The sequence below is a fragment of the Passer domesticus genome, chromosome 1 (assembly GCF_036417665.1).
Source record: "Passer domesticus isolate bPasDom1 chromosome 1, bPasDom1.hap1, whole genome shotgun sequence".
NCBI classification, from domain to species: domain Eukaryota; kingdom Metazoa; phylum Chordata; class Aves; order Passeriformes; family Passeridae; genus Passer; species Passer domesticus.
In genome coordinates this window covers 5,309,895-5,332,077 of record NC_087474.1, presented here as the reverse complement: position 1 = coordinate 5,332,077, position 22,183 = coordinate 5,309,895, and the positions used below count along the sequence as shown (strand labels likewise).

The following is a 22,183-nucleotide window of genomic DNA, read 5'->3' as shown; positions in this document are numbered from 1 at the left end:
CTCAGTGATTACAGATCTGGACTCTGGGATCAGTGTGTGTAATTTATGTGATCTCATTTAGGCAAATGGTCCACTCTGATCTTTTACTATTTAGCAGCTGTCTGCAGGTATGTTATTAAAAAACTGGATGTGATGGCCAGATTTAAAATGTCTGGTTTGCATCTCCTCTAGGTTTTGTTTTCACCTGCTTCAGAACATTTTTTGGGAATCAGTTAATTTGTCACATTGGTTCCAGATCTCTTGTTTATTTGCTGAATGACAGGAATTCTGCAGTGGAAGGTGAAAGTAGAGGTATTGCCAAGAGTCTCATGAATAATTGTGGAAACATAGGGTAAATCAAAGCAGGTTGTTTTTTGTTGAATTAAGCCTTTAATTGGAGCCTTGGCTACTTTACAGATGTTTGAACAACTGCTGAATAGTTGTTGAGGTTATTTTTCCTCAACACACAGTTCCTATAATATCCAAACCTTGGGTAACAAAAGAGGAAAACTGAGTGGCCAAAAAATAAAGAAATTAAACTTGATATAAGCAGTTACATTGGTACATGAATCCATTTTGCCTTATTACTTCATGAAATATATTACTTATTTTTGCTTTAATAAATTGATTGAGAATCTAAAAATTAAACAAGCAAAAGATAGCAAAGTACATTAAATTGCTTCTAGTAATAATGTCTTCAGGAGAGGACTTCCCCCAATACATTTTCAGTGTTGACCAAACAGATTTTAAGTGTTCATAGAATCACAGAAAGGCTTGGGTTGGAAGTGACCTTAAAGATTATCTAGTTCCAACCCCTCTGCCATTTCTTCCATCTCTTTCCTTAAAAGCTTCCAAGAAATATTTTTCCAAAATATTCAGCCTTTATCTACAAAATTAATTTGTCTGAATCTGCTGCTTTTTCCCCCTCCTTGCTGTAAGCTCTAGTGCTGAGTTGTGGATTTTTTAAAAAAAAATGTACTTTTGGAGTTTGTCCCAGGCTTCATCATAATATTCTGCCAAATAGAGATCTGTGTCTAAAAAAATAAATTAAAAATCACTGTGAATTGATAAGCAATTGCAGCTCTGCAGTATTTCTACAAGAATTGCAAATATTTTAGAAGTCTTGTTGCCAGCGTGTCAATGTATGTTATAACAATGTTATGACTATTGATCTGCTTGTTCCCAAAGAAGTCTTTACCACTCATGTACCAAAGTTTTCCCTGCAGTATAATTCTGCTGCAGTCAATGAAGTTGAATTGTATCTTGAGTAGATTTTGTGTCCTCTGGAGTACCTCTTGGGCTCTGTGGTTTTTTTGGGGGTGATCTGCAGTAATTTAAACTGCTCTTAAGAGGTAATTTATGTGCATGTTTTCCTTTGTTTATTTCTTCCAGAAATCCATCAAGAAGGAGAAGGCTTTGGGTGAACATTAAATTTTAAATTAATCTCTGATCTGAGCTAGACTAGGAGGATTTTCAGTAAATGATTTGGTGTCTTTAAGCTTCAGGTTCTGAAATCCTAAAGTTTTGTCTTGATTGAAATAAGGTTTTAGGAAAGCAAAATTTGACATCTTTGTGAAGAACAATTTCCTGAGAACACGAGGTGGCCTATGACTATCAGTGGCACATGAGCCTTGGTTACTAAACTGTTCCTCTAACTCTGTTTCAACTTGGTTGTTTCTCCTCTGCTCATTTTAGTGGTGTTATTCTTGCCTTGCAGTAGTGTGAGCAAGAAGAATCATGCCTGGTCTCCCCCACATCATTGTAGACACTTTATGTAAGTAGCATAAATGTTGAGAATATTAGGCAAATTTGTCATTGTTGCTGAGAAAATCCAGGCTTTTTTCCCCCTCTGTTGAATTACAGCTGATTTAATGGTAGCTCTACTACAGTGGCCTTAGAGGCTGATGATTAATTCTATCTGTAAAAGTTGTTTTTCTTCCCCAGGCATTTAAACAATAAGACTAAATTTTGTGTCTGGAAAATTCCTGACAAACATTTGAGCAAACCTCAGTGAAATTAAAGCACGTTACAAAATATATGAAAACTTCTTCACTTGCCAGTTAAAAAGCAACCATCCTCTATAGCAAACCTGGCTTGCTTTTGTCAGTAATGAATTAGCTGATGCTTTGAAGTGGAAGTCAGAAACACTTCTAAAAAATAGTTTTTGTATGGCTTTTACTTGGGCGGTTGTGTTTGTCTAAATTAAAAAGGAAAAGGAGAAAAAGGGTACATTCCAGTTTCCATTATTTTTGCCATATTCATGTAGATATTGTTTAGGACCCAGTCCTAGAAGTCTCAGGGACATAAAAGGCCATATTTACAAAGGGTTCAGATAAGAAAAATCTTTTACCATAGCAGGAGTTAAATTTCAGCATCTTTATATGAATAAAGAAGATTAGCATGAATTTTGGAAGAGTTAATAAGCAAGGAGGATGATTTTGGAATATTTGTTTGATAAATGGGACAAAAACCCATATAGTTTTGTTAAGTTTTTTTTTTTTTTTCTTAAATGAAAAGCTAGCAAATACTGTTTAAAAAATTATAGTCTTTGAAGTTAATCAGAGAAATAAAGAAGGGGCTTTTCTTGTTGCTTGCAAATTGCAAATTGCAGTTATTTTGCAATCATGCTTATAACTGGCGTGGGTTCATGTGCATAATCAGCTGCTTTTTGAATACATGTTCTATTGTTCTGTTTTATTTATGGATTCAGTTGTGATGAGAAAGATGTTATGAAGCTGTTTGGATGAATTCTTGGAATTGTGTTTTAAGAGTTTTGAAAGTCAGCATGTGCCTGGAGTTTGGGGTACAAACCAGGACTGTGGGTAGCACTGAAAATTTAGATGAAAAAGTTGAAGGGTTTTCAGCCTCAAAATGGAAGGTCAAATTCTGGTTTTGGACTTTGAGGCGCATGAACCAGCAAAATTCTGTAGTGGCACAGTGACAGACCCACCGTTTCTGTCCTGCTGAAATACAGCAAGATCCAAAAGCCCTGAGGTCAGGAGTCATCCCACCAATTCCAGCATCTGGATCTGTCACCAGACTGACCTGACCCACTCCTGGTGGGACAGGAGGCTGAATTTCTACCTCCAGTCTCCCTGCACGACTGATGTGGCAGAAGACTTTTGGTGGCAATTATTAGTGTTACCCTTCTGACAGGTGTGAGTTTGCCAATGTAATTATTTTTCTTAATATCTACATTTATTATCATAGAATCCCAGAATGCCCTCAGCTGGAAGGGACATACAAGGATCACAGTACAATTCCTAGTTCTGTACAGGACCATCCCCAAGAGTCACATCATGTGAACAAGAGCATTGTCCAAACACTTGAACTCTGTCAGGTTTGGTGCTGTGACCACTGCCCTGGGGAGCCTGTTCAGTGCCCAAAAACCCTCTGGGTGAAGAACCTTTTTCTAATATCCTGCCTAAACCTCCTCTGACACAACTTCAGGCCATTCCCTCAGGTTCTGTCACTGCCACCACAGAGCAGGGATCAGTGCCTGCCCTTCCTGATTGTAAATATACAATGGTGCAGGACTGCAGTTTTTTTGGGACCACTGACAATGCTGCACATATATCATTGTAATTTCCCTCTGTTCTCAGTGACAGGTTTTTTTTTTTCTTTTCACTGTGTGCCTTTCAATAAAAACAACACTTTGGATGAAAGCAAGAGACAGGAGATGAACTTTAACATCACTCAGTTCTTGCTGGATCTCCGTGGAAGGCACAATGAGTATTTTTGTGTGTGTAGTCCACAGAGTGTGCTGCCTTCTCAGCCTTGTGAGCAAGTGCCTTTTTCTCAGACTTCCCACATAAACAAACTGCCTTACCTGAGGCTTCCTCCCTCCTCCTGTCCAGTGAGAACCATTATTTTAACTCTGTTTTGTTAGGCCAACCACCAGGTTCCACAGAAGACAATGGATCTCCAGAAGATGTGAATGGGGCAGAACAGCACCATGCCATGTGCAGCTGCAAGCACTTTCTAGGCAGGGTTAAAATTCAGCATCAGCTCTCTAAAAAATAATTAGGTTTTCAATAAGAAGGAAATAAACTGGTTGGTTAGGTAGTATGCAGAGAGCTTTTAATTAAAAGATGTTTAAATCCGATTCTCTCAACTGTTAAAGAATTGAATTCTTGAATTATGTTTGCTACCGTTGTTGTTGTTGTTGGGGATTTTTTACTAACACTGTGAAGTTCTCTTTGTGCAGTGCTGTAGGGGATGGATGGTAGCTCCTGACAGATTCAAACACAGCTGGCTGAGAACACTGCTGGTGATGGATGAACAATGTCTCTGTTAATGCCTTTTATACATAAATGATGGGCTTGCTTTATTTATTTATAAGATGTATCCAATTACACATCTCAGAGCAAATGTCCACTGTTCAGTAAAGCACACACTATTGGCATTAAAAAGACAATCCCTGAAATCAGTGATCAATGTATTTTCCTTGTTCTCTGGAGAGAGACTGAAATAAGAAGCAAACCTAAAATTCAGCAAATTCCAGCAGTTCTTTAGGGACCTAATCCTTGTCTGTAAGAAGTGACTGAAACTTAAGGAGGAATGATGTTGTCTCTGCTCTGGCCACTTGCAGAGCACCACATTCACCTGAGATTTTGCTTCCATGTGGCCTGGATGGATCAGTCCCACCTGTAGAGCAGCTCAGAGTCTGTCATCCCACAGTGATGGCTAAGGCTCACTTGGCTGTGACCTGCTGGGATGTGTTTCAGTGGAGTGAGCTGTCTTATTTACTCAAAGAGGAGGAGAATGAATGGCTTTGCCCTTCATGTAGCTTCAGCACAGGTTTTTGGGTGCTTTTACTGTGTGTCTGTGGGTGTTTGTACTCATGAGTGGATCCAATTTAGCACATGAGCTGTCTAACCAATGTTAGAAACTCCACAGTGCAAATTAAGTTAGTTTCTCTTATCAAGTAGGTTAGATATATTCTGAAATATTTCTTAGTGTTTTGCTGCAAAATAATTAGTCTGGATTAGGGTGGGTGTGCAGATAGCAGCATGTTAAACAATTTTAGACTTGAGATCTGGTTTGGCCTCTAGGAAGACACCTAACTCAACTGATAGTGGGCTAAATGCTTACTTGTGTGGGGCCTGTATCAATTAGAAAATGCACTGTAAATTTGCCCCTATATTTCTGATAGTTTATTAATATAGAAGTGGCTTGAATTACAGTGATGACACGAATTTATAACGCAGCCAAAACCTGAAGGTGCTGACCTAGCAAGGAGGAAGTCTCCTGTCCATTCCTGGATTCCAAATGCAAACATTTGGGAGGTTGTGGAGCAGAAGCCCCGAGACAGAGAGCTGGCACACAGATGGCAGTGCAGGAAGCAGCTGGGCTGAGCTGTGTTTGCTGCTCTCACAGGGGTGGTTGCTGTTTGGCTTTGGCATTTTCATGTTGCCCACTGTTCTTTCCTGATGGTGGGAGCCCAGCAGTGGCTTTGGCCCCTTTCCAGAGGCACTGGAGAGCAAGCCTGGCTTATTCTTTGGTTTGGGCTGCTGGGAAGTGCAGCCTGTGTGTTTGTTTCTCATCCTGTCCTGCTGTCTGTCTCTGAAATGTGGTGTTTTCACATTGGATGTGGTAGTTCTGCAAGAATTTATATTCTTAACAAGGTTTAGCAAGACAGAATTGTGACTACCAGGCAAATAATTTAGAGTTTGGTTTGGTTTCTAGGAACAGAGGCTTGCTAGTTATTTTTCACTGGTTTCTGTGCTATTATGTTGTGATAATCTTGGCAGGAATCTGTCACTCTGTGTTGGTATAATTGAAACTTGTTTTCCCTGAGGAATCACTCTGCTGTTTGTTTTATTTGTTTACTGACATTGACAGAGATCCTAATGGCTTTTAAAACCCAATTTGTGCATCACTGAATATCCTCCAAAGAGGAAAATAAAATTAAATTTATCAGCAAAATAGGGTCCCCCATGCAATGCTTTGTCTGGGTGTTGGGCTCCACCTGAGCACCCAGATGGGGGTCTGGAAATGGTGTGGTGAGCTGCATCTTCTGATTATTTCTAATTCTGTCTTCAGGGCTTTTGTCATTAAGATACTTGAAAGGATAAATGACAATAAGTTATTTAGGGCATCAGTGTAAGCTGCCCAACTTTGCCTTGTGAGAAATAAATTATCTTTAGCTTTTATTAAAAAGGAAGTTAAGATAACAAAACAATAACCACAGTGAAATTTCCCTTTTGGGAGGGTATACATGATGGTATCACTTATTATTGTCATAAACCAGGGTAATTAAGTGTTTAGATTTTTTTTTAATGAATGATATCAAAGTGTTTATGCATTTATTTTGTTTTAAGCCTTTGAAGAACTTCAATGAGAACATTTGGACTATTTCTGTTTATAATTCCTTGCTGAATTGTTCCTATGGATAGCTCTGTGGCTTGTTGCATGCCGTGCTCCAGAGGAGCAGACACAAAAATAAATGGTGAGGCAGACATTCAGTAATGTAGAAGAAAGGATGGGTTTCTTTAGGCACCAGCCTAAAGAACATGGGATATATTTTTAACTCCCCCAAAGCTGTGGGTTTGCACTGGATGAAGATTCAGATATTTTTTTATTAGTGAAGCAATTCAGACCATCTCTAATTGCCTTTTGACACACTTCCTTGTCATTGAAGCACACAGGGATTGCCCAGGTTTCAGTGAACTCTGACTGTGAACGTCATGAGGAGATAAGTTTGGAAAATACTGCTGATTTTAAAGGTTATCTGTCAGTTTGTATATATACAGCTATGAGCCAAACCAATCTGACCTCAAACCAGAGCTGTAATATAATAACACTGCCTTTCTTACTCTGTATGTCCTTTGCAAATCTCCCTGACATTGATAGCCCTACAATAATAATAGATCTGCAATATTTATGCTGCCTCTTCTAAGGAAGAGTTCTAATGTGCCTTGGAAAAGTGGGTAATTAGTGTTATCTCCTTTTTTACAGAAGGTAAATTAGAGGTACAGAGAGAGAACTCTGACTCCCACCTCCTTGTTCTCACTGTGCTTGGTTCAGTAGAACAAATCTTGGCCATATGCACTGTCAGTCTGATTTGTACTTTTTATTGCATTGCAGTGCCTAGAACAAGGATTTTGGCTACTGGTGGTGCATCCCACAATAAAAAGATCTTACAGGTAAGTAGAAAATTAAGTTCTGAACTGAGCTTGCAGTTCCATCTCCATTTCTATTTTGCTGTAGTGAATCCAAATCTCTGCAGCTGCACAGGAAGGTGTGGATATGGAATTGTGAATCTGCTGCAGGTCTTTGGGGTTTTTCTTCAGGTTTAGTGTGAAAACCTTTAGCCCAGTATTAATTTTACATTGAACTTAGAGTTTTTTTCACACTTGACTGGTTTTATGATTGTGTATCTGAAGCACTGGTGATTTCCAGGTCTCATCACTTAAATCAAATCAATCAGCAAAGAAATCACAAAGAAACTTCTTATGTAATACCTGAGATTTTATTTCTTTTTGTAATTCAGGTCAAAGTTAAACCATTGATTTCTTTCAATGAAGGGGAATTATGCTGGTGGCAAACACTGAAAAAACCCAACAACAAAAACAAACAAACACCCTCATACGAACCTCAACCCCCTTTGTGTTACTTATTAGCAGCATACAATTTGTTGGGAGGAGGCTACACTTTTGCTGGATTGTTGTTTGTTCCCAACCTCCTCTTTTGCTGCTGCTGCACATCCAGCCTGGCTAAGATGCTTCATCCATCTTGTGGAGAGCAGAGAACCGTGTGCTCTCTGCTTCTGCCCACTGAGACTTGGCAAAGCCTGGCTCTCAGACAGTGAGAGGCCTCTCACCTGGCCTTGACAGTGCAGAGAGAGACATCTGGGCTGGGACTCATCCTGCCCAAATCCACTCATCTGTGAGGGGATGTCTGGTTACGACCTGTCAGCCCTGCAGTGGTCGGGAGATCCCGTCTGTTGCAGCGCAGGGGAAAGCGGATGCTGTTTTAACTTAACAAATGTAAAATCTCCTTCTGGGTGATCCCAGGAGCTTTCTGGGCTCCAGGAGCTGCCTTGACAAGCTCCCCTTTAACCACAGGCTCCAACACTGACCTGCAGGTAGACATGTACACCAGAAGTTCTAATCTTGGGCTAGGTCTTATCACTGGCGATGGCTGTGAAAAGTGATACTCCCAAAAATTTAAAAGGTTTATTAAAACCTTATAAAAGATACAACAGAAGACTGAATAGAGAAAATAATACAGCAAGGAGCAAAGGATTTTTTCCCACCATGGGAAAACTTTTAACCCTTTAACCCCTTCCCAAGTCTTGTCCATTGACTCCTTCTTCGCTGTCCAGTGGTGGAAATCACTTTCTTACAGCTTGAGGTCAGTTGTTGCCATAATGAGCCAACACTCCCAAAGTTCCCAACTACCCAGGCCATCCCATGATAAAAATGCAAAGGGGGGTAAAACATAACTATGAATCTATAAAACTTACACATAATATTTGCCTTTTAACTGTGAGAGTCAACCATCGCATTGCTCATCTCTCACATAGTGACCACCAGGTGAAATGTTTTCTGGAGATTCCAAACACAGGGTGAAATGCTTTCTGGAGATTCCAATCCCTTCCCGTCAGCTCCAGAGAGTCAAGGCCAGCCTCAGCTGCACACCATTCTCTTTGGCAATTGCAGTCAATTCTCTGCTCCACAAAACCTGAGCTGGATTAAATGGAAGTTGAAGAGCAAAAAAGCAAAAAGCTGTTTTCTCCTAAGGCATCTAAACCACGTGTGTGTGTAACTGCTGCCTGTACAGCTGATTGGGGAGCAGCAAATTTGGCATGTTTTGCCTGCAGATGTCACTTCTCTTCATCTGCTTTGGTTGCTTTGCCTAAGAATGTGACACTGGAAAATTAACTGATTGGTTAATTGCTTAAAACATTGGTCCTTACAGGAGTAATTCTGCTAAGGGTACATCAGGAAACATTGGATTCACAGACGTTTGTTTTTAAAACTGTATTTCAGTTTGGGTGCTAGGAGGATCTCCTTGCTGTGCAAGGAAGGCAGAGAAACAAATGTTCTTAAAATACATAATTTGGTAACATACCCAGCTGAAAATTCATGGGATTGGGAGAGTGGTGGCTGGGGTGCTTGCTCTTCACATATAACAATTCAGCTGGTTTTAAAACTCATTAGAAGTGCCTTAAAATAATATGATCAATACAGTGTCATTCACTTAATTCAATCACTGGTTAATTGGATCTTTCTTTTTAATTTAATCAAAACCTCAGAAACCATATCAGTTGCATAAAGAATAACAGCTTCCACCCTTATCATGGTCAATTTTGGATAATTTGTTCCAGGGCTACAAAAGACTATCATTTAATTAATCAACATTCAGGAACTCCTACATTTTACACCACATAGGAGATAACTTAGGAAAATCTATTTAAAAAAAATTTAGTAGGGCAGCTTTCTCTACAGTTCCAGGAAGCTTTTTATAACATATGTGGTGCTTGATAAATGACCACATGGAACAGAGTGAATTATCTTAAGCAGTAGAACCTCTAACAGTTTCTTTTAAAGTTATTTGTGAGAGATACCACAGTTCCAAATGACTTATCAAATATATGAAGTTTGAATAATTTTTATTTTATAATCGTGGTAAAAAAATGTTATTTGTTAACATGTTATTTATAGTATTGCAGCACTTCTTAGCAATCAGTATAGAGTAAAGCTGCATTGTATGAGGCTCCTCAGAGATACAAAAAAAATTGTTGTCCAAAAGATTGTACAATTTAAACTTAAGAAATGCCTGCTAGAGATGAGGTGAAGATGTAGATGGGGAATGTGTTGAAGCAAAGTGGTAGCATTGGGTGGTAGGATGGGCAGTGGGACTAGAGCTCTGTGACCTTACAATTTCCAGAGGACTTTTTAATAGATGACCATGACTTATTTTTCATTTTTTTCCTCTAGCATTCATGTGCTGCTCAATGCTTGCTTACAAATGAAATTAGCCAATCCTGACTTTTCTGCCTTACCAAAAGACAGTTTTAAGGGATAAGCTCAGGCTTAAATTGGGTTCTAGTTAGCAAATGGCCACCTTAATTTAAATTGTGAAAATCTGCAATTTTAAAAACTTTTGATTTGAAAAATTCTCCACAAAATTTCAGAGAAAGAAAAATCCTTTAGAAATTTCACATGTTACATATATCTATAGGTGGTATGGATTGAATTTCTTAGTAATTTTTTATGAAGCCCTGGGGTCCATCCACAGCAGGGTTATAAATTCCAGGATCAGGGTTGCCTTGCACTAATCCAAATGGTTTGGAATTCTGGACATTCTGGCTTTATTTTAGACTCAATTGTATGGATTTAAGTCAGGAGAGACACTTTTCCCTTTGGCAGAAGTAATAAAACCAGCACAGGTTATATCTGAATTGTTTCCTGGTTCTTGCATTGCTCAGCCCAAGGGGTATCTGCAGTCCAAGAATGGAAAGCATTTGTTGAAAATGTTTTTGGAAAGGAGTTATTAAACCTCCTATGTCCCTATCCAAATATGTATTAATTTTTCCCATTCTCTATTGTTTTTCTAAATCTGAACTGTGGGGAAGAGCAGATGCACCCAGGGGATGTCAGGTGCTGATGGTGTTGATTTCAATGCAGAATGATGCATGGTCGAATAACTTTAGTATCTGTTGGATACCATAATAATTTCTTTGCCTGTAAAATTTTATTTGTATTACTCAAGCCAAATGTCTCAATGTATCTTCATAGCTAAGGTTCCCTTAAAAACAGGAAAACTGGGAAATTTAGAGACGATGCAATCAGCTCCTGTGTCATTCTCCCTGCTGACCCTAATAGGATGGGAATGGTGGAGGTGAAGAAAGGCTTAGCAGGCCTTCATATTGCTGGAGGTTTATTTTTATCCAAGTTTAGAACTGAGGAGCTGTGACTGCTTCTTCTCTCTTTCCTTCCCACTTGAATCAGCCTTAACAGGATGAAAGCAAACAGGCTCCAGATGTGGGTTCCTGAGCAGGTCTCCTTGCCCTAACATTTAGCATGGGCTGACTGTGTGAGCTTTTGAGGAATAATGCTTGAACCAGGGCTCCTCTGGACTGTAACCAAGAGATCTGGGGAGAAATGGGGCTTCATTTCCTGGCTAGAGTTACATCTGTAGCTCAGAATTACCAATACCCTGTGGTGTGACAAGTTCAGGCCTCACTGTTGCCTGCAGTGCTTCTTTCCATGGGTTCCTGAGTGCTTGGCTGGGACATGGGATGGCTGCTCGTTTTCCTGGGCAGTGATGAAGGATTTTTTTTTCCCTTTGTGCTTCATGGATGCTTTGATGCTCCTCAGGTCCTGTCCGACGTGTTCAACGCGCCCGTGTTCACCATCGACACGGCCAACTCTGCTTGTCTGGGAAGTGCTTACAGAGCAATCCACGGTAAGGCTGCTCCTGTGAGCACTCAGGGAGTTTGATTTCACTTGCGTAATACTTGGGATTAATGTTGTTGGGCATGAGGGGGGAGTAAAGCTGTGTGCATCTGACTGGAAGGTCACACAGGTCAAAGAGGGATTTTTGCTCTTAGTACACTTGGATTAGGGCAGAGAATATAATTTACATTGTAATTCCAAGTCTGGTGGATGCTTCTCAACCAAGGGATGGGCGTAGGAAGTGTTCGTACTGTCCAGGGAAGGTCTAGGACATTCACATGTTGAGTAGTTACATCCATGGAAGAAGACAGCCAACTGAAGGTGCTGGTGCAGCCTGCTGCCCCATTTTGGGGACTGGGCTGTAAACTGCATTGCTGAAATGGCCAAACTAAACAAAAAATTTATCCTAGCAAAAAAGATCAGTGAGGGAAGGGACAACAAGACCTATAATACTGCTGGCCAATATCAAACCTATATTTATCTTCCAGCTTTTAAACATCAAGTTGAATGATCTGCAAGGTGTCCTGGGCTCCATGCACTTTCTCTTGTAAAAGCATGAATCTTGGGATACTCTTAGGCTGACCAGTCATCTTGCTTGCTGTACTACATCACTCACTGTAATATAACATGGATTTACATGTTAATTAACTTGTATCTATTAATGCATGTGGGTGTGTGTTAAAGGTGGGCTATCAGCTATTTAAGACTTGAATCCCAACCATGAATTTTTATCCATGTATTTTAAAATGGTTTCTAATATCTTACAACTAAACAATTCAAGGAGTGTGGAAGTCCTTGTTTAGGTCAACTTCAGTTAGCCTTAATTTTTTTAATTTGAATCTTTAGGATTTGGGCCTTAAGAGATGGGTAACTTTTCTACAAGTTCATGTAAGACCATGGGATTGCAACAAGCATGGAAAAGATAGGACCAGCCATCAGAAGAAATCAGCCAAGTTTTAATTTTAGAAGCAAATTCTGCTGTCACATTATAGCATCTAAAGACTACACGATCTCTTGCATTTGAAAACAGCACAGAAAATTGCACGACCAAAACCTGAATTGGTGTGTTTAATGCACACAGCATGCTCTCCTCTTGATCTCCAGAAAAGGCACAAGGATTCTGTTGGGCCAAGCAGGCTTTTGCAGGACACTGGAAACACTTGGATTATCTTTATATTTGAAGCCATTTTTGCATCTTGTGGGTTGAGTTTCCAAATTGTTTTTCTTTATACTCAAACTTTGCTGCTTCAGAAGCCTCCCTGCACCTCATGCTGCAGGCAAAATCCTTGTCCTTGAATGCACGTGAAATGTGGAGCCACCACTAAAGTTTGTGCAGATATTTTGTGTGTGGGAGATGTGTGGTCCCTCTGCCAGCTTGGCATGTGAGATGTGAGGCTTGGCTGACGGAGCGTTTGAGCGAGGATTTCGGACGCCGTGCTGATGGAGGCACTCCTGGGCTCACGTCCTCTGCCAGCCAAGCCCCAGGGGCTTTGCTGTGTGTGTTCCTAAATGGCATTTTTGATTGATGCTTTCAGCTGCCTCACTCTTGGCCAGGCAAAAGAATTGAGGAAAAGTGAGGACTTGCTAATATAAATGAAATACTGATGGCAAGGGCTCTTTAATAATATTGCAGTGTGCATCTGGGGTGTTTCACAGTTAGCCTGGGGGTCTTAGCAGGTGTGCAGGGAGCTCCTGAAATGCTGTGATTTGCTCACAAAGCAAAATGCTGTCATAGCAGAACTCTCCTATTATTCTGCTTCCTTACATATAAATATATTTAATAATTTGTAGCATATTTTCTTGAAAGTGTTTTCATTTCTCTTCATTTTTATGTTTAGTCACATTTTGTCCTTGAATCCCTTGCTTCCACCTATTTTCATTGCTGTTTACTGTACTGTTGTAACCATAAATAATTACTGATATTGTTGAGTAGCATTTCTGCTGCTTACCTGTTCCCCAGGGTACAAATTGAGTGATTGGCAAAAACTCAATCACAGAGTCCCCACTTCCCAGGCTAGCTCATAGGAATGTAAGATCTTCTGCCATTTATCCTTCAATCCTGAATGCTGACCTGACCAGGGAAGATCAATATAATGTATTAATTTGCCAGGGAGTCAAGGCACATCCCTCATGGTGTTTTTTTTGCATTGATCAGGATTGTGATTCTCATTGCAGGACTTGTAGCTGAGAGGAATGTGTCCTTGGCTGATGTTGTGAAATTAGCTCCAGAGCCCAGATTGGCTGTTACACCTACCCCAGGGGCTGAGGAGGTGAGCAAGTTTGGGAATACCATTTTTCTTTTCATTTCCTGTCTGCTTCCAAATGTAGTGGTTTGTTAATTCTTTTGGTAAAATAGATTAATTTAGGAAACTCTTGGTTACATGGTTCATGTTCCTTGTTGTAAAGACAGATTTGATTTTGAGAGGTATTTGGTGTTGTAAAGATGCAATAATCTGATCCCACAATTCAGGTCTGTGAAAATGAATTTTCTTAACAAGGTGTGATCAGAGAGTAAAAAATATCTTCCTTAAGGGACTGAAAAAATTATAAAATAGATTGAATTTGAATACAGGTCAGTCAGGTTGTAACAGATAATCTTGACAAAATAATCTGGAGTTGTTTGCAGCAAGCAGCATGGACAAAAGGATTGTGATTGTCCTTTCTGGCTTCTTGGAAAACATCTCCAAAAATCCTTCCTGACTGTAAACAGTGGTCAGAAATTGTGTATAATCACTGGTAGTTCCTCTGAAATCATGGCAGCTGGCAGGATTCAGTAGGCACAGGCCTTGGGTCCTGAGTTTCAGCACGTCTGAAGGTGAGGCTTGTGCTTTATGGCCCACGTAGACAAAGCAGAGTGGAGAGTCATTGCTGGTAACTATGTGATTCCAGCCCTTGTAAAACCAAGGAAGGAATCATTGTCTCAGGCTCTCCAGTGCAGCCCTGCACGTCTCACTCTCAGCCAAAGGTTTTCGTTTACGACAGCTTTTGAAATATAATGTGCAGTAATAAATAAACAATACAATATAGCAAGATTCCTGGAGAACACATGTTTAAATAACAAAGGTGAATCTCACCAAGGTCTTCAGCTGTGTAAAAGCTTCTTTTACATCAGCACAGCCTTACCCACTCCACCATTTATGAGATTTGGAGGTGGCCTAACTACAGGCAACAAGGTTTTAAAGCTTTTATTTAAACTGGGAAATTAATGATCTGCCAAAACTACTAACTCCCAGCTACATGTGTAGAGGAGCACCAGATATCATTGTGAGTAATAATAGAAATGATCATGCTGCATTGTGCCTGCCAGCGTATTATTTAATTATTAACTGAGATGGAGGAGCTCAGTAATCGAATAGAAGTCCCCTTCAGAAATATTAAGACATTGAATAATTTAAACTTGATTGATCTGATCTCATTTACTCAACCTTCCCCCCTCATTTTAAAAGATAAAATAATTAACAGCAGTGGCCTGTGCCACGTGTGTTGCAGCTGGAGCTCTCTGCAGGGAGCACAGCACAGGAGCAGCTCCCTGGTGTCTGATTCAACCTCACGTCGCTGCCCTGTTCCTCCCCAAAATGCTGTGTGCTGAAAAGCTGGGGTGGAGGTGGGGAGTGCTCAGAGACCTGCTTTTGACCCCTGGTGCTGCTTCAGCTATAAAACTCAAGGGCAGAGAATACAGCTGTCACTCACTGGGGCCTTGCAAGCACCTTGTACCCCTGCAGGGGCCAAGCGAACCTGACTGGAGAGACCACTGGGGAATTCAGATCCTCTTTCTGTTTTGCTCTCTGCATAAAATGGCCTGGAAGCTAAAAGAGTTAATTATCTCCTTCTCAATACTTTCCTTTTCCGCATGGTTAGACCTGGCTCTCCTTGCACACCTCTTTTATTGGTTTTAAATGATGTACAGTAGTGAACTGTTGCCCCAGTAGATAGGAATGAATGACAGGGAGGCAGTGGCCAAACAGCATGGGAAGGAATAACCATTCCTGCTCTTTAGCTTAGATTTCCAGCTTCATTCCATTAAAATCAGCTTCTTGCAATTACATATTCCACACCATTTCTTTTTTCTTTCTGCCTTATAATTTTGCAGTTGATGGTGGATTCCCTGGCTAGTTTCATGGCTGTGAAACTGCAGAGAGCCAGAGGGCCTGTCAGTAATACAGTGTGCTAGCATGAACAGTGCAGTAAAAATTCATAATGCAATGAGTCAGTTTGATTCTGTTTCATACAGAGCTGCATCTCCCTGTCCATCCAATTTCATTCTGTTGAGGTTAGAGCCTTTCACTTAAATGATAGTTCTTTTTATAAACTTCAAAGTCATCCCGAGGTTAAGTCCTGTCTTGCTGAGGAGCTCTTCTGAAAGAGTCTGGCTCACCAATGTGAAATTCCCCCAACCACTTCTTTACATTTTTTGGACAGCTACAGCTAGATCTTGGCAGGGTGGAGAAAAAACAGGTCATAACACAGCAATCTGCTCTGGTTTCATCCTTTCTTCCTGGTATAGGTTGGAGACAATGTGTTAGATCATTGGAGAGAGGAAAACCTCCTATAGACAGAGGTCAGATGGGACAGTTTGATGTAGCTTCTCCTTCCTTGCCAAGGCTTATGCCCACAGCAGGGGTTTCCAGGAGCCAAAAATGCAAAAAGCGTTTCTTTGATTTCTGAGGGATCATTTGTGATAATGAATGTGATTTTAAAAAGCAAGGGCAGGGCGCACAAAGCAGCACTTCTGGTTCAATTAAACTGATGGGCAGGTAAAATGGAATAAAGTCACAAGATGGGGAACACAGGGCTTGTGGTGGGCGATGAATCAGTACTTAGTGGAGACTGAAGTCTCAAAAGTTCCAACTTGCCTGGCAACAATGTGACTTTGTCCTGCAGCAGACCATGGTGCCTTGAAGAGACCATTTCAAAGAGGATGAATCCCTCTCTGTGGGTATGACCCCAAGTCTCTCAGCTGAACCTGATTTCCCAGTATTTTTGTAGGATAGGGGTATTAATCTGAGCTTATTTCTAATTCTGTCAATACCCAAATGGGTCATGAGGTGTTCTGGTGGGAACCACTGTGGTGAGAGTCCTTGGTCACTCACTCAACCAGACTAGCTCAAGTCAGTCATCTGTGGGTTAATCTGATTAATCCTTCGTCCTTTTTTTCCAGCATAGCAAAAATTAAAGAGTCATTTCACCTCTTTGGGGCCTCCTCTCTTCCCCGAGGAAAAAGATTAATCAGAAGCACTAAGCATGACAAAAATAACCAGGAGATTCTAGAGCAATAAATAGATGTTAACAGACAGAAATAATCTGTTATTTTAGCATTAGAATTCAGATCTATTTCAGTAATCTATTAAAGCAGGGATGGTTGGCTAGTTGGTTAATTAAGCAAAAATAAAACATGAGAGAGAACATGATTGTCTGGGAGTTGGTCACTTGTGTTTACACAAGCTGTGTTACAGAGTGCCAGATTGGTTGTGATATTGTCCTGTGGGGTTTTCAAGGGAGAAGGCATAGAGCAGCTCACTACCTCTGGATGTGTGATTTTTGATTGCATTATTGACTCTGCTGAGATGTATTAATCTTGCAAAAATTCAGGAAGGGAAAATGTAAACCTAACAGGTTTTCTTGACTTTGGTGAATTGCCTTGTAAGTGGGTGGATTTATAGAAATGACCCTATTACTCAGGAAGGTTATAATGACCTATTTATTGATTTAAAATAATTATATTTTGTTGAGTTAGATTTTGGAGGGGGGAAGTTGTTTTCTAGAATTAGTTTAGGTTGGTTATTTAGTGCAAAGTAGGTAATAATAATACAACCACAAAAATATAACAGGTATTGATAGAAGTTTGATTAAGTTGATTTGTGTAGCCAATAATTTTTTAAACTGATTAAGATAGGCTTGCAGAATGGAAATCTGAGGTAAAGTATGTAATTGTTTCAGGTGTGGTTCCTTGGAGAAGTCTTCAGAGTACTTTAGAACATTGTTTTATTGTTTCTGCTTTATGAGTATTCTTTCTCTGTTAAGAATAATGAACAACTGCTATGATTTGAAAAATAAAAGAACTCTTGATTTCTTCAGCAAATCTCTATGAGTAATTTGACTTTGGTTTTAAAAAAAGGGAACATATCAAAAGTAGCAAGTGTTTGTGAAAGACTGATTAATTTTAATCTATTCAGGGTAGATTAAATGTACTCGGGTAGATTAAAATTAGATAATCATCAGCATCATCTTTGTAATTTGTAAATTTTGAATTGCTCCAGTGATTGGCTAACAGAGCATTGCAGGAGATAGGAGGATCCATGTGGATTGTCACTTCTAGTAATAATTTGTAGCTGCTTTTGCTCTTAAAAGGTGGCAGGGACAATCTAAACAGTAAAAGCCCAGTTGAGTACATAGGCTGGTAATGTGGTGAGATGTAGTAACAGGATGAAACATTTGGTTTGTTCTAGAGAACAAGGTAGCATTGTACAAATGCATTTTTCAGAGAGGGCAAGTTAAATTATTCCCTGTAATAATGAATTATTAATCATGAGCATTTTCTTTAGTTGTGGGACTGTCAGAATGTGCCCAAATTGTCCCAGGAGGGAAGTTTAGGGTTTGTAAATGAAACAGTCAGAGTACTGTCAACGTTGTGGAGTAGGCTATAAAGATAAGCTGGAGAAAGGGCCATAATTAAGCAAGGACAATTAAATTATGGACAATAATAAGGTTTGTGTTGCGATACATGTAATTACTTTTATTAAATATCATGGTTTGATAGATTAGGTTTGAGGCTATGGCAGAGAGGGAATTTATGTCCTTGGTTTTTTATGCATTATTGAGAGTCCTTTATTCCCTTTGGACCTCAATTATGAAAACATATCTATATAATTGCCTCAGGAAAGAGACTCCCAGAATTGCACAGGAGGAGCTGCCCAAGGCTCTGTGGAGGCACTTCAGTCGTGGCAGAATCACCTTCCACAGACACACCTGGGTGCACACTCAGGCCATGCTCTGGGTTGGTGCTGTTTGGCTTTTCTTCCCTGTGGTTCATGGGAGCTGCACTGCTCCAGCCCCAAACCTCGGCTGGCATGAAAAATGCTGCTTGTGGAAAGCCTGTGGCACTGCTGCACTTATCAGCTGTGATGTACTGGTGGTATTACAGCCAAATTCCCTGAGGAGGAGGAATTTAAGGCTTTGCTTATCCCTCTGAACAGCGCAGCTTTTTACCCCAAAGAGTACAGGAAATATTCTTAACTGTTTGTTTGCAATTTTTTTTCCTATGGTCCATAATGCAGGATTCATTTACACTAATGGCTGAGAAGCTTATTGCAAATGCCTGAATTTTCTCAATTAGCAAGCTAAGTGCTTAAGTCCAATAAACAGGAAAAGAAACTGTGTCAGTAAATGTGGTTGTTCATTTATTTTGACACATTTTAATTTAGAGTGATGTATTAACAATAATACTTCCCAGCCTTCTGGTAAATGCGTTGTGTGCATTTTGTAAAAATACTGATGGGCAAATAATATGGAGCTTGCTTTCTCAATGCCTGAGCTCACTTACCAATGCAGCTTTGCTGTGTTTGAATCTTTGCTGAGAAGCACTTAGCACTTATCAAATTTACAGAATAGTGGAGTAAGAAATAGCCAGTCTTCATTACAGATGCTTCAGTGAATAGAGGAGCTGGTTTTATTTGAAATACTGATACTCCCAGTATAGCCATAGTTGCCTGCTCAATGTTTTGTTTACTCTGATGTGCATATTTACCAGAAATGAGAGCAATATTTTCATGTTCTTTGGGAACATGAGAAGAATATATATATGTTCTTCTCTGAGCCCTCCAGGCCCTCATGTAGTTAGTTAAAAATACCATGCTGAGTAATGTGACATTTCATAATAGTGGTGCATTTTATTTTCTAACCCCATAAATCTGCATAAACCTCCAGGATCTCAGTATCACTGTCCTGTGGAGAAGAGGAGCTGGGGCACACACATGTTAAATGCCTGACCTGGGGTCACTGAATGAATCTTTTGCAGAGGCAGGAGTGAGTAGGATTCTCTGCTTTAATCAGTGGAACACACTGTAAGACTCAGTCACTGTGAGATGGCTTTAAAAAACTTTTTTTGGTGTCTTGGCTAATGAACAGTGTCTCTTTCCACTTGCTGTGCATGCTCCTTCTCTTCTATCCCTTCATATACCTAATCTGTTATAGAAATGCAGAAATGAAACTTTAATTTCTATAACATCTGGTTTGTAAAAAGGAAGGAGTTGGTCAAAACTAGATCCATCTGCAGAATTTGTCCATTAAGTCACTTCCACCTGCTGTTGTGGAAGGTGGAAATGGGAATGAAGAGATAAATCCAGTTTTCACTGGTCTATCTTAAACTATCATTCAGCAGAAGGGAGACATAAAAACTGGGTATTTTGCCATCAGCTGAAACAGAAAACAAAAACCCACTGTTTTTTATTTCCTAGGTGAGTAAACTTTGTGATTTCTTTTTATTTTTTAATTTTTAATCTGGGAAAGTGTGGCTGTTACAGACACTGAGGCTACTGCAGGACTGTACAGAGACCTGCCCAGGAAGGAGCTGGTCTCTACATCCCCATAGTTTACACCTGAAACATTTTCCTCCTGAATTTTTCATACATGTACACACACTGTTCTTGGCCGTCCTGAAAAGGATAAAATGCATTGAAATGCTGGATCTCTCTTACTGATGAGAGCAGTAATTCAGTTTGCTGGCTATGATTCATTATGGCTCCATAACCTCTGTGAACCTGGAGCTGGGAGTGAGGCTGCCCTGATTATGAGTCAGTGCAGAGGGCTTGCAGACCAGACTGGCAGCCTCTGGGATTCACTGTGGCAGGGATGTGACCTTATGGCATCCTCCTAGGGACTGCTCAAGCCTGTACCAGACCCTGCACTGGCTCCTGGCATTTCTTTCTTTGTGCTGGAGCCAGCAAATGTGCAAAGCTGTCCTGGTATGGTTTGTCACAGCACTGATTTTATTAGAGGGACAGTTAACACCAGAGGGAGGAGATTAAGGAGAAAGGTGCATCTCCAAGATCTAGATGAAGTTTTTGGTTGGAGCCAGAGTAGAGATTTGTTCGGGGTTTCTCATGTCATGGATCTCACCCATATCCAAAAGTGTCAGGAGTCTGGGGTTTTGAATACATTTGAGTCTTGGTTCTTCTTTTTATGGTTGTAACAATACTGTAGCTAAAAACTGCTGGAAAATTCTAACTAGGAAAATACAAACAAGCTACTCAGATACTTGGTGTAGCTGTGGATAAAAGATGGGTCTGCATTTGTCCCTGTGGGTCTGGGGAGCAAAGGACATGGCCATGGAGCAGCCTGGGGATGGGAAAGGTTGTGGCTGTGAAAGATGTGTATTAGAGAAGCAGCTCAAACAGGTACAGGAGTCTGAGATGGAGTGTGAAGTGAATTTTAGAAGGCCCTGGTCAGCACGTTGGCCAAGGAGGACCCAGCTGACTGTGCTGGAGGGTGCAGTGGGGAGATTAGCGAGGCAGAGGAGGAGGAGACAGAGGCAGTGATCCATCCTGGGGCAGTGGAGGGAGGCAAGGACAGGAGTTCTGCCTGGGTGATTAGCACAGCTATTACTGAGGGGGCATGTCACACTGGGAGAGGTGACTTTAGCTGAGCTGCTTCTGCTGGAAGTAATGGCTTCTGCTTATAGCAAGAACCCAGTCACAATAAGAACAACCTGTGCGTGCCATAAAATTAAGCTGTAAAGGTGATGGTAAAAAGGATTGTGACATTTAAAGAGGGAAAACTCTGCAGCACTTTCATGAGCAAATTGGGGAAAAACCAGCCCAAACCTTCAGGTACTTGTGAAGATGCTGCATTTTTCATGTCTGAAGATGCTTTTTAACTGCAGTGTAATTTAAAAATCTAATTTTTCAACGAGACGTATTTATTTCTTTTTCCTTTTTAGCTCTATCGTCCACTTCTGAAAAGATATGCTGAGCTTGAACAGAAGGTTATCTACAACCCAGCCTCTTCTTGTCTTGTGAAATAGAAGCAAATAAAATTTATATGTGTCTGAGCAGACTCCCAAGGAGAAGATCAGAAGAGATTTGCTCAGAATTTACTGGAGCTCTTTAAATCATTTTGTTCCTCTTTGTAGATAAATAATTTTAAAATGTCTGTGTTTGAGTGTGTTGGTGGGCAAAAAATTACATTGTGATTGAAAACCTGATTAAAAAAGCATCATATTGCTCTGTGTGTTTGTGGCCTCAATTTTTCTTAGGCACTTTTCAGACTGTGCTTGCTGTTTTGGGAGAGCTGGGTGACAAAGTCAAGTTCCTTGTGAATGTGAGTCACTCTACCCATCTCTGTCAGCTTTGATTCTGTGTGTTTGGCACACCAGCCTCTGCATACCTGTCTAGCAAAGTATCTTAATTCCTCAATTTCTCTTTCTTAAATGTTTTGAGACTATCTCTTCATCTGTGACTTGGAGATGTTTATATCTTTGCCTACACAGAAAGCATAAGCACACTGACTTAATTCCATCTTTCTTTAATATGTGGAGGAGGTTGATTAAAGTCTTTAAAGACTCCCTGGGATCCTCTGAGAAGGGAAATTCTTGTCACATGATACTATGGAAAGCCTGGTGTGTGATAAAGCATGATATGGCAGGGGTTTATAGATTGTGGAAAGCACTGAGATCTTGTGTGATACAGACACCACTGTGCAATGTTTTACTTGACATCAGTTTTGCAAAAAAGAACATAAAGAGACCAAACATGGGAAGTTTCATACACCTCCTTTCTGCTTCAGAAAGCAGAGTCAGTCCA

At 40.3% G+C, this 22,183-nt stretch overlaps 1 protein-coding gene across 13 annotated transcripts in view; it reads left to right on the top strand.

The window, feature by feature from the left end:
• Nucleotides 1–21,611, top strand: part of XYLB (xylulokinase) — a 97,978-nt gene extending 76,367 nt beyond the window's left edge. For 11 of the 13 annotated variants that reach the window (XM_064427893.1, XM_064428094.1, XM_064428414.1 and 8 more), the window contains 4 exons: nt 7,069–7,127; nt 11,310–11,397; nt 13,563–13,657; nt 21,322–21,611. In XM_064427893.1, coding sequence (XP_064283963.1) covers nt 7,069–7,127; nt 11,310–11,397; nt 13,563–13,657; nt 21,322–21,405 — 326 coding nt within the window. In that variant the 3' untranslated portion in view covers nt 21,406–21,611. Of the gene's footprint in view, nt 1–7,068; nt 7,128–11,309; nt 11,398–13,562; nt 13,658–21,321 lie in introns of those variants that run through there. The other 2 variants (XR_010366475.1, XR_010366471.1) reach the window with 2 other exon arrangements.
• The last annotated feature ends 572 nt before the right edge of the window (nt 21,612–22,183 follow it).